At 42.9% G+C, this 12,618-nt stretch overlaps 2 protein-coding genes across 2 annotated transcripts; one reads left to right on the top strand and one right to left on the bottom strand.

Annotated features, from left to right (window-relative positions):
- The first annotated feature begins 523 nt into the window (after nt 1–523).
- LOC132259276 (SET domain-containing protein SmydA-8) lies at nt 524–5,310 on the top strand. The gene is made up of 6 exons (XM_059756839.1): nt 524–1,129; nt 1,925–2,114; nt 2,213–2,439; nt 3,088–3,403; nt 3,594–3,757; nt 5,125–5,310. Exons 1-6 carry the CDS (start codon nt 524–526, stop codon nt 5,293–5,295), a joined length of 1,674 nt encoding a protein of 557 aa, XP_059612822.1. The 3' UTR covers nt 5,296–5,310.
- A 759-nt stretch (nt 5,311–6,069) lies between these two features.
- On the bottom strand, nt 6,070–12,068 carry LOC132259728 (monocarboxylate transporter 12). The gene is made up of 7 exons (XM_059757478.1): nt 11,970–12,068; nt 11,375–11,704; nt 11,272–11,312; nt 8,637–8,756; nt 6,879–8,057; nt 6,612–6,812; nt 6,070–6,238 (listed from the first exon to the last, which is right to left on the bottom strand). Exons 2-7 carry the CDS (start codon nt 11,464–11,466, stop codon nt 6,084–6,086), a joined length of 1,788 nt encoding a protein of 595 aa, XP_059613461.1. The 5' UTR covers nt 11,467–11,704; nt 11,970–12,068; the 3' UTR covers nt 6,070–6,083.
- Nucleotides 12,069–12,618: the final 550 nt, after the last annotated feature.

Here is a 12,618-nt window from a genome sequence, read left to right as displayed (position 1 = left end):
GGGTGAATAGCGACTTCCGCGTGAGTCTGTATTAAAATACAGTGAAGAAAAACCGCTTTGCACAAGAAATACAGAAGAACTTCTTATACTTCGCCACCCAAGAGAAAAGAAGGAGCTTTTAATTTGTTTGAAGACGTTTTTATGTCCATTCTTATTGTCACACGTTTTATTGGTTGGCTAGAGAGGGAATTAATTTTACGATAGCTCCACAAGAGGGTTCTAAAATTAGGATATGAGGGGTTAATTTCAGGTTAACTTGTACAAATGGTACAAATTGCAAATAGTTCTTGCTTGAAAGGTTGTTTCCGCCCATTCTCAAGCCCCGCCTACTTTTTTTCCGCTGGAAACATTGATTATTTTTCCCGCCATTCCCAAACTTTATATATGGAATCCTATTATGGTAATTTGGAGCATTAAATTGGAGACTCTCTAAGACCGGGACACGAGGAAGGTGAGCCGCATGACGAGCGTAGTGAAATTTGTCGAGAATGTGTGTTGGGAAATTATGCAAAATTGTGCGGTGATGACGCTGAAGGTTTTTTCTTGGCGCTCGCACCGACCAAGGAGCTGGCTTTCATGCCTCACATCAGTCTTGCCCGTTCCGTCACTCGGACCCGTCGTAAATCTCGCCATCGCGTTTAATCGATCTCGTGACCCAGTGCGCGCTGTTGGCTTTGCTATGGAGCCCGAGTACGCCGCTCTCACGGCGGCCCTAGTGCGCCACTTGGGCCCATTTCACTCCGACGGCTCGCCATGGAGCCTGGGCGCGTCCGGGTTCGGTGGCAGGGGCCTCTTCGCCTCGCGCGACATCAGCACAGACGAGGTGATCTTCGAGGATCGGCCCATCATCGTGGGCCCGCGTGCTGGCCGCGACGAACAGGTCACGTGCGTCGTGTGCCACGAGCACGTGCCGCGGAGTGAAATGTGCCCCGGGGGCTGTGGCCTGCCCGTGTGTCACGCGAGTGCCGCCTGCGCCCAAGACGAGACTCACGCCCGAGAGTGCAAACTCTTGGCCTCGTGGCAGCCGCTCAAGACAGCCACGGTGTCTGACAACGTCCTCCGAGCGCTCACATCCGTGCGGAGCCTCCTCCTGGCTCCGGACCCGCTCGCGCTCCTCAACAGTCTGCAGGCGAGTGTCCTAGGCATCCCAAGGAGGGCTGTTACAGTTTAATTGTGTGCAGTAATACGCCCTAAACGCCGTGCCATTGAGTGATGAAGATTTGCATAGAATCGCGTGGTCGATCCTTATCGCACCGCGCAGCGCTTTTCCCGCCAATTAAAGCCATTGATTTATGATATTGAAATGTTGTGCTTGTAAACAATCCTTTGTGATCTTGAGTTTATAAAACAAACTTCTTAAATGTATTGCTGCAAGTGTCAATGCAATGCTCAATTCATACTATGTTTCTTGTTGCAACACAGAATAATTTAAATAGACAATCCGATTCATGACACACATTCAGTAAATCTGGTGATAGTTGTAAAAATGTTCCTAAAATATAGATCAATTCCCATTCAAATTGAGGGATGTTGAAGATGTGTTACAATAGTTTAAATAAGTGTTTTGAATTTCAAGTCACACATGTAAGCCTTTAAATGGCGATTGTGTTATTCCACCACTTGTGTTAAAAAAAACATTGATAATTCTGGTTTAAACGTGTTAAACCAGTTTGTACCGGTTGTTAAAGTGTGTAAAAAGCAGAGTGTCAGATCTGAAGCTGCAGAATAATTCGCAAAGATGGATCAATAATTAATAATTCTGACAAATTTCACTATTTCTCTTCTCTTACACAATGTAGAATCACTTAAAATTCTTAAACACTGTTTTAATGGAAATAGCAAGGGCTGTTTCTCGTGTTTTATGTGTTTGAATTTTAACATTCCGGTGTTTGACTGGGAATCGCTCCAATATTTTGTATTTCAGGCCAATCATTGCCACCAAACTGAGACGGAGATCAATCGAGCTGTGGCGGAATTCGGCAATTTCCCGCATGATCAGCCAGAGATTCTGCGGCAACTCTTCGCCACGTCGGCCGTCCTGAACACCAACGCCTTCGAGACGAAGCTGGTGTCGGAGTACGAGGACAGGAAAAGCCTCCGAGGTTCGGGCAGAGGTGACGTGCACCGTGGCACCCATATTTCCTGACATATTATATCTCCCTCCTTCTGTCTTTCGTTTCAACTCCCTTCTTCGGCGTCACTGCATGCCCAGGACTTTATCCGCTGGCGTGCATGATGAACCACCAGTGCATCCCCAATGTGAGATATTGCTTCGATGCGAAGCACACGATGCGCGTCCAGGCCACGAAGCCCATTCGGCGCGGCGAGGAGATCTTCACGTCCTACATCCAGATCTTCTGGGGCACCTACTCGCGCCGGGTGCACCTGGCCGCCACGAAGGACTTCATGTGCAGCTGCTCGCGATGCGCCGATCCCACAGTAAAAGCCACTGACACGGCGAGAAGATTAAGCCTCACGCTTTAATGTCATCTCTGCTATTAATTCAGTGGCTATTTTAGATCTCATTCATCGCCACATAACACAATTTATCATCACCCCGAAGAATGTAATTCCCCAAATAATGCTCATTGCAGTCACTTGTTATTAGCATAACACTTATCGCGCAGCACCTGATTTCTGGTTAAACAAAAAAATCCCGATCCACAAAAAAGGAATATGTATTTTTTGTCCAATTCGCAACTGATTCACAAGCACATGTGCCATTGTGTATAAATAAATTCATTAATTTGACATTATGTAATGCTGCAATAAGTGCAATGCCAGCAATAAAGTGTTGTGCGGACTCTCATAATCATTTTCATGCGCAAACACACGCTTTTGTCAGTCAACAAACAAGTGCAATGCTTGAAGACTATTAACTTTCATAATGAAATTTAAAAATAGCCTAAATAGCATTATATTTTGAGATGAGGCTTAATTTTCAACTATCAAACTTCTTTTCAAGGTTCACCGAACTGCTGTATAAACGAGAATTGCCCAGCTTCAGTGTGTTTTGCGCGCAAAGTACCAAATTCTGGAAGTCATTGTCAGTGAATCTAATTTTTCCCTGATTTTCTCTCTTCGCAGGAGGGCGGCGCGTATTTATCAGCCCTGAAGTGTCCCAAAGACTCCTGCGAAGGGCGTCTGTTGCCACTGCAACCACTGGTTCTGGGATCTTCGTGGTCCTGCGACGTCTGCAGCACGGAAATGAACAATAAGAAGGTGTCGCGAGTGCAGGATGTTCTCTCGGCTCTGATCATCACGAAGATCAGGAAATCTGATCCCAGAATTGTGCTGGACTTCCTCAAAACGTGCATCAACAACATCATGCCGGATTCCAATCAATTCATTGTGGAGCTGAAACTGTTCGTCATATGGAATTTGGGCAATGACGGGAAACATGGTGAAAATACCTCGCCAATTCATCTCAAGCAGCAGATATTGGGTCAGAAAGCCAATGCGATTGCTGCTTGAGGGTGAATTAGCAAATTAGACAAAGTTTCTACTTCTTGCCTCTTTAACTGAAATTGATTTTTACAGCTCAATTCACTAAACTCTATCTGTAATTATGTGTATTTGTGTTTGGCAAACAGATTATACTTTGGAGGAGTTCCAGGCCAAGGAGAAGTTCTGCCTGGAGCTGATGGGATTGTTGGAGCAAATGGGCGCCGGCGAGTGTACAATAAAAGCTCTCATCTACTTTGAGCTTTACAAGTGTCGTGAGCAATTAGTCAAATTGCAACGTCAGGAGGATGAGGTGTGATTTTGTTCCCTATCCTTGTTTGTGTTCTCAAATTGCCAGAAAGTTGCCAACAGATAATTATTAATCTCAATGCAATTACTCGTGTACTGTCCACAATCACTCTCACCGTAAATGTTACACTTCTTTGCCACTCGTGCTCTAAATTTACCCACGATGATTGTCACATTGTATTGTAGGGAAAGAGACAGAGGACAAATTAATTTAGAGACTCCGTGTGATTTTTTTTATTTTGCCAAGACATATTTTTACACAGATGCAATCATCCATTAAATTCCTTTAACAGCACGAATGTGCGCCTAAGTATGCATTCGGGGCTAGAATTTGCGAAATACCCGCTAAATTATGACTCCAAATGCCTTTTGGGTGGCTTTTATGATAAAGCGAAAGCTCCAGAGATTGAACTCAGCGCCATGTTATGGCTATCAATACCAAATTCCCTTCTACTGCTGTTCACACGAGGGAATCATATTTACGAAAGCGCACAATGGAAACGTTTTAATTATTTGAGCTTTTAATGCTTTAGCTTACTCTCTCTCTCTCTTTCGCACTTTCTGTCTCACAATAAACTTTCACATTTTCCTCCTTCACATTGTGATGTGCCGAATGTTTCGTTGCCATAAATAAACCAATAAAATCAATTGATTTAGTTGAATTGTATTGTCTTTTACTGTGTATTGTGTGATCTGCGTGCAAATACATAAATGACCATTTTATGTTCCACATATTCAGGTAGAAACAGAGTTAGAAACTCGATAGATATGTCGTGAATTTGTGTGAAATTCAGACAAGTGTTGACTCAGCAAAGTACATATTTACAGGATGTTTACAAACATACACAAATAAGACACTCACAAATTTATCAATCGATTGTCTGACTATTTTTACTTCATTATCTCAATTTGATAATTATAGCTCAATCAGTGTAGTCAAAAATTGGCTAAAACAGCATACTTTTGAGAAGTTATCATCAAGGTATAGTATTGCCTAGTCTATACACTCTCTTACCAAACTATCTTCCTTCGAATTAAAAGAAAAAAAAAGGAATTCAAGAGTGACTAGCTTTTCCGCCAAATTTCAATAATCATACTCAATAGATTCTCATTTTATCAAACACATTTTTCTTCAAATTTCCGCACAACCCAACGAAGTTCTCAGTATCCAAAACCACAAGCCGCAACCCAAATTAATACTCAAAGTTTCACAATAAGCATCTTGCACGTGAATATGTGTATCTTATCATCCTCTGAACTGTTCTCTGTTTCACACCAACTCTGTGCCTGTGCTGAATGTGTCGATTTTGGGAAATTAATTTTGGGGCTTTGTAACTTTCTCTCTCTCTTTCCTTGTGGAAATATTTGTAGGAGCAGGAGGCAAAGTATCGGGTTTTGAATCGCAAACTCCTCGATAGAAGTTGGTCAATGCTGAAGTGGAGCGTTGGAGCACCGCCGGAACTTCGACAACTCATGCAGCGAATATGCGCTGCAGAATGCGAGGATCGAGAGAAATCGAGCCTCAATGGGAGTCATCACTGAAATTAATTCAACCTCTGTATACCTGAGGAGACTTTCTTATTCCTCCCAAGAGCACCCAAACTTTCTTCCCAGAATGCAACCCGAATCCGCTTATCTCTGTAGTATTATCTGGTAACTTTATTAGACATTATACATTTACCTAATAGTTTATATATACAATTTTTACATTCAAGTAGTAAAATGTACATTAACATGTCGAAAGTTGTGTGACGGACGTGAAATAGTACAAAATTTTCGATAGAACATGCTTGTTAAACCGTAGGTTCGCTAGATATTATAGATTGTTAGACTTCTTGTCATATATTTTACTACAAATATAAAAAGACGCTTACACTCTCACGAGATATGTATTTCCACATATTCTTCCTCCTGCATTGAAAATTATTATCAAGAATAAATTGACTTACAATCCTAGCTAAAAAGTTGTATTTTGGTCGCGCAAACGGGCATTGTAATGATAATTTCTGTCTCTCAAAAATGTCTTGCAAGAAAGCAACTGTGGCCGCGTGCAACATCTCCGCATGCTTGAGGAAAATATATATGGTTTCCGTGTAAAAATCTTCCGTCAGTGACCGTACAATAAGAGAGAAAATAGTTCGTGATGATTTGTGCCAGAAAATGCGCATTTGTATATAGAGACAATATGATTGAAATCTCATCATATATAAGAATAGAACGTAAGAGTGCTTTCTCCCTTGCTGCTTTTTCTCATCATATCCACTAATGAGGAAGACTCTGTTAACTGACAGCGCTAAATTGGCAAGGATTGTGAGGTGGAGAAGTCTTCCCTACAGTGTGCCACTGTTGAAGCACGATGAGCGCCTCTTCCTGAGGTACCGCTGAAGTGGTGGAATGCCAAACAGAATGAGCCCGCTGACAGCAATCGTTACTCCCGCCATGAGAAATGCTGGAGTGTATGTTTGGGTAACGTCATACAGCCAACCTGATCGAGTGCAGAAGAAAAATATGCATCAATTTCACATCTGAGGGTCATTGACAGCTCTAATATCATCATCAATCTCGGGTTCCAATAGTGACTATTGAGACGAATCGCTATATTTTGCGAAATACCACTCCACAAATTTGTAATACAAAGTGATCGGTTGATTGGAAGCCATGCTCACTGATAAAGTCACTCATAGTAGCTGCGATCTTATCAGTTGGGCAAGTGTGTGGCTTCCATAAATACATCAGAGGAGTGAGAAAAAAATGTGGCACATCAGTAATTATTTCCCACAGATATTTTCTCACCCAGTTTTTCACTATCTCGCGCGATTCTGCTGTTGACGAAACCACGCGAGGTACAATTTACTCACCAGCAAGTGGAGGTCCCACGAGTGATGCAATGCCTTGGAAGAGCAGCAAAAGTCCAAATGCGTTAGTCAACTTTGTGAGGCCGAGTAAGTCAACCAGAATCACGGATGTTAATCCCACGTAGGCACCAATTGTGAATCCAAACACTACCGAGTAAACGCTCAGCCAAAAGAAGTCCAGACAGAAGATTGATAAGGCAGTTGCTGAAAGGAAGCACCAAAGCATTGAAAGTCCAATTATCACACTATATTTTATAGCTCTAAACTTACCGACTCCGCAAATAGTAAGACACAGATTGTAGACCAACAGTCGATTCACCCACGGTTTGTCAGAGAAATAGCCCAGGATGATCCTCCCTACCGTGTTGGCCACACCGATGATGGCCAGCAGATAGCTAGTCTCCTCCTTGGTTAGGCCCTGCTCCTCTCCTTGCGGCGCCAGGAAGACGTACGGCACGTAGAAACCGATGCTAGTGCAGAAGTTAGACACGACGAAGAGGATAAATACGGCATCGCGCATGATGGAGAAGTTGAGCATTTCGCGGAATGTGTCTCTCGTTTCCTTGGAGCACGGCACGCATCCGCACAGAGTGAACTCCTCAGGAGTTTCCTGGGCGGCTGGCGTTGCCTCTCGCCTGAGAGAACCATATCGATCGGACTCGGTGATCGTCAATTCGCCGCGCGAGCGGTATTGCGGGATATTCAGCAAGGAGCCCTGATAGAGGATGTCTGGCCGGTACATCGTTCCACTGCCGATGGAGCGATTGCTGGCCCTGAGGGAAGCATCAGCTGCAGAAGACGTTAGTAAGGGTTGACTGGAAGTCTGTCTGATCCCGTTCTCCACATTCCCATTGGGATCTCGCCGTGTCACGGTGTCCTGTGTGATCTCCTGGCCGATGCTCACTGATCGCTGGATAGGAGACTCATTGTCCTCGGGCAGAGGCAGTCTATTGTCTGACACAAGTCTCAGTCTGTTGCTGGAAGTAGATCCACCCTGTTTGCTGCTCGAGGCCAGATTCTTGAGCGGCGTCTCCTCATCTGTGCTCTTCCGCTTCTTCTTCTTCGGCGCCTCGAGAGGCCTGAACATCGCGCCAAAGATCATGCAGTTGAGAACAATGCCGGAGATGATCAGCATCGCTCCTCGCCACCCGTAGTTCCCGATCAGGGACTCCGTGAGTGGGGCGAATATGAAGGTGCCCAGTCCAGAGCCACATACGGCAATGCCCGTGGCCAGAGAGCGATACTTCTCGAAATACATCGTCACGCTGACGATTGCCGGCAGGTAGATCAGCCCGAAGCCCATGCCACAGCCCAGCCCAACAGTGATGATGAGCGTGAGGACATTCTGTGCGAACACACTGGCAATTAGGGAGATGCCAGCCAAGAGAGAGCCCGCAATTGTGACAGCCCGGCATCCGTATCGATTAACAAAGGACGATGAGATTGGACCTGGAATGAGAGGGGAAAGTTTGTCAATAAAAAGTAGATCTCTCTCCCCCTAAGAGATTAATAAGTCTTTGTCACACGCGCTGAATTTTCAAGAAAGTACCACAGAAAGTGCTTTTAGCTATTACGAGGAAACTTTTTAAATTAGCACCTGAGAGGAAATTCGACAGGTGCACCAGACAAAGGTGTTAACACAATAACAAAGTGACATGAAAAGAGCACTCAGTGTCGAAATTAGGAGGCTGAGATTTCTCACCCAACTCTCATCAAGTCAATATGATCGGAAATGGGGGAAAAATGATGGGAATGTGAATCATGAAATGCTCATCACGAAAGCTGCACTCGCTTATGTTATCCCGTGCGGCTGCTTATCAACGTCCTTTCTCATCGTGTGATAAATTCTTTGCGGTTCTCACAGGTGCCCAGAGCGGAATTCAATTGTGTGAACATCGATTAAATTCACCAACAATTTATTCCATGCAATTTATCTCCATAGATCAGAAATTTCCTCTCTCGTCCTATCGTCCATGTGAGGATTTATATTGTATCCTATGTACATACGTAGAGTATTTGATGTCATACCTGAACATAGGGTGACTCCAACCAAAATGGACACAATCCATGCCGTGTAGCTCTTGTCTTCCCCAAAGTACGTCAGGAATTCCACATAGAACATGCCGAAGGAGTAGGTCATGCCATCAGCTAGAATCAGAATCAATTTATCCACAATATTAAAGACTGAGCAATGGGAAGTGTCTCATATTCAACATGGAATTGGGGATGGAGGAATTTGAGAGTTTTCTCCTCGTGTTCGAGCACTTCATGCGAGATTTCTCAACTTTTTCTTCCCTACGACATATAACGCCTTCACATTTGGAATTTGGAGATTAATTTTATCACAGTGTGTGTCATCCAGAGATAACTTGTTGTACATGGTCGTTGAGATATTAAATGTAATGCCTCTGAAGAAATGTGAGTGCTTGCATTGCATTTATGAGTCGGTGCTCTTCACTGTCACATGAAATCATCATATTAATCCATCATAGGAATGGGGATATAAGGGGTGATCCCAGGGAAGTCGCGCTGATGAGGTTATCTCCTGTCTCCTGCGGGATAATAGCTAATAACCCCTGAGAGTTTAATGATGAGTGAATGACGGCATATTAATGATACGAATCTCTGCATTAGCCATTCGCATCCGCTTAGGCGTTTACGAGTCCGTCTTATCAGAGGGACAGTGTGGGCTCTTGAAACATGCGCGATGTCTTGTTTATTATCACTATAGACACTTTATGGCCCAAATATCACAGCGAATTACTTGACTCTGTGATGTTACGAACTGATGAGGGATTGACGAATGATTAATAATCTTGTTGCTGTACAAGTTTGGCAAATATGCTCTTGATTCCACACAGACACTCTGTGTGACATCATAGTGGAATTGATTAATTAATTCATGCCATAAACTTCGAGGTATTAATATTTGTCTTGCTCTTGCGTATACCTTGTTATAATATATACACTTTACACATATAGATTTGCCATCTTGATTCAATTATTCCAACACCCTGTAATGGAAGCACACATTCTCAACACTTTGAGTTTGAGTAAAGGTGTTGTTTGGTTAAGGACTTCATCATGCAGTGACGAAAGTGCATGTGACGGAGTGTCGAGAGCAATTATGCATTATCTTAATCACTGGGATAATAATTTTCATAGAATGTTTCCATAATTGCCACAGTTTAAAGGGATGATCATCTAATCTTTTTCAGACTGCAAAATCATGTCATTAGTGATCAAAGGCTGTGAAATTATTTGTTGACAAATATCACGTGTTGTTATCACGGAGAGAAATATGGTAAAAAATAACTTTATGGCTCAGTGACCGAAAAACCCCGAAAATACAGAGCATATCACTTATTCAGAATTACCAAAAGGCCAACAATCCACACATCGAGTGCTTCTGAATTGTTCAATAAAGCGATGATTATTATGTTTCGCCTGTTTCGCTGTGTGATTCTTTTGACAAAGTCCAAAAAAATTGAACTGCAAGAGTAACCAAACACGGCGATGCGTGTTGTTTTTTAAAATAGAGTAAAATTTCAATTTGTTTTTAAATCACCGCTTTTTACCACAAAGAGAAAATTTTGCATGCAAATTCCATACAATACAATTGCAATGTTATAATTTCGGAATAGTTTGAATGAGTAAATATATTAAAACTTATTAAATTAATTTTGTAGACACAAACCATCATATTTCATGGACACAAAATATGTGTTTTTATTCACAAATTTGCTCGACATGGAAATTGTATCAATGTCAAGGAGAAGAACAAAGCATAATGCACATCATATGTGGATTTATGCCATTTGATTGTGTATTGCATTCCTCAGACAAGTATCTTTCGCATACAAGAACATTTATGAGGTGCCGTGAGTGATTGATTGCTTTGTAGTTTACTAGGATTAAGGGTGAAGGTCCACTAGAGTTGAAGAGGCAGCTTTAAATCATTACGATTGCCCTGCAGCTGCCGCACGCTAAAACTGTTCGACAAGCTGATAAATAAATTTGTAGATTAACTGAGTATATAAATGCTCTAATAACAAAATTCCTCCATTGGTATTAATCTAATCAATTTGCTACTGGCTTTTGAGCATTGAAGATTTAGTTTTAAGATGATTATTTCATACTTTTGACACTGAATTTTGGCATTTAGTATAGAAACAGTGATATTTACTGTTGGCACTGAAACCGTGTTGATGAGAATGTCTTCATTTTGTACATTATTATTAAATTGATTTTCTACGCCCGTATTCAATTTTGTAAATTAAAATTCTAATTGAATGGAATATTGATAAATATGCAAATATATTAATCGCATTATGGTGTTGGCGAAATGGTGCACTCCATGTCAATAAAATCATTTTTATAGTCACCTCATTAATGCATCAGAATTTGCCCACGTAGCTTAATTATACTCATAATGGAAAATTAAATTTTTCTCTCAACTGTTCGCGAGAGTCACAGCGATATATTTGGAAGTTAACAGGATTTACATAAATAGAGCCCTCAATCAAGTTCCACCGTCAAATCGAATTGATATCGAAATGCCACGTGCTCCACTTTGGGCGGCGCATCGGCTGGCACGGGGTTGAGGGGAGAGGGAGGCGAGTGCGGGGGGTGGTGTGGGTGGATAAAATTGTAAAGTACTTACTGACGATGTGAATGGCGAAAGAGGCAAAGGCCACCATCCATCTACAAAGATTATGTCATTGTTGCTGTGTGAGAATTCAAGAGAGGCTCCGCGAGACACTCACCCCCAGCCGCCGTCCGGAGGCGCCGGCAGCTGCGCCTCCTCCTCGCCACCGTCCGTGGCGTCCCTGCGTGGGGCTGCTGGTCCATGGGTCATCCTCGCGACGCGGCACGGCGATCAATGCGTTGGCACGTGGAGTCGCTGAGCGAGCGGACAGTTGTGGCGAATCTATCGCAACGTGATCGTGCTGACATGAAAAACAGGCGCTTTGCCCGACTTTTCGCACCGATTTATCACACACAATTAAATATTATTGAATTAACCTCGAGTCATTTTCCGCTTTTGAGCAATTCGACGGGTTGCGTGATAAGAAAGCCGCCCCGCGAGACTTTATCTATCGAAAATGTTAAATTGACGAAATCATGCGAACGCGATGTTTGTCTCCTCGCGCACACTTGCCACCTTCATCTGAGCGAACTGCGGCCAAGTCGAGAGTGTTGGGAAATTGCGGTGGGAAAAAGGCGCAATATCGCGGTCTAAACACTTTATCAGCTGATTGGAATCTCGTCGTCTTTCGCCAACTCTCTTCAATATAGTGCAAAACGGCGGGGGAAAATGTGCGCAAGCAGGGTCACATTTATATTTAGTCAGACACTAACACAATACTTATTGGCACTGAAAACGCGCGCGGAATTTATGCCGTACGATTCGACATTGATATAACAAAGCTCCACTGCACCGCGATGTCCGTCCGTTCAACTTCATTCACCTACAAAGAGAAAATGACTTGAGTTTGGTTGTGGAAGCCGAATTGAAGTGTCTGGGCTTTTCTTTCGCGCGCCAGCCAAGCCTACACTCAGGCATGTGTGTTCGTAAGACCAACACTGCGAAAAATATTGATAAATTTTCCGTCTCAATGTGTGTAAACACTATAAATAATAATGTAATCTTTATTCCCCGCCATATACACAACACTCAGTGTATAGACAGCGAAATCTTTTTATCGCCCAACACAAATATAGCATGTGATAATGACTTTTTGATCTCCACGAGTGCACAAACTGTGTCTGTGAGAACTTTTCGATATACACAATTTTCGGATGTGGAGAAAGAAAGAGTGCGAAAAGTGTTGAGTCACTGGGTGGAGAATTCCTCCTACACTTTGTATTTGTTGTGCGCCGGGATCAGTGGGGACGCCTGGTAGTTTCCACTATCCACTAAAATCCACACATATTTTTGGGCTATTCTGACGCGGTGTAATCGGCGTACTAAAAAATTAATTATTCACAATTTTGGAGCTTTTGCGCG

This window comes from Phlebotomus argentipes, unplaced genomic scaffold (assembly GCF_947086385.1).
Source record: "Phlebotomus argentipes unplaced genomic scaffold, Phlebotomus argentipes genome assembly scaffold_18, whole genome shotgun sequence".
NCBI lineage: Eukaryota > Metazoa > Arthropoda > Insecta > Diptera > Psychodidae > Phlebotomus > Phlebotomus argentipes.
The sequence above is the reverse complement of the archived record's forward strand: the minus strand, read 5'-3'. Positions and strand labels throughout refer to the sequence as shown.

Coding starts and splice junctions, on each gene's coding strand:
- LOC132259276 (XM_059756839.1), top strand. CDS start 524: ATGACGCTGAAGGTTTTTTCTTGGCGCTCGCACCGACCAAGGAGCTGG. Junction 3,404..3,593: donor GGGCAATGACGGGAAACATG/GTGAAAATACCT, acceptor TTTGGCAAACAG/ATTATACTTTGGAGGAGTTC. Junction 3,758..5,124: donor TGCAACGTCAGGAGGATGAG/GTGTGATTTTGT, acceptor AAATATTTGTAG/GAGCAGGAGGCAAAGTATCG.
- LOC132259728 (XM_059757478.1), bottom strand. CDS start 11,466: ATGACCCATGGACCAGCAGCCCCACGCAGGGACGCCACGGACGGTGGC. Junction 11,313..11,374: donor CCTCCGGACGGCGGCTGGGG/GTGAGTGTCTCG, acceptor TAATCTTTGTAG/ATGGATGGTGGCCTTTGCCT. Junction 8,757..11,271: donor TTTCGCCATTCACATCGTCA/GTAAGTACTTTA, acceptor TTCTGATTCTAG/CTGATGGCATGACCTACTCC.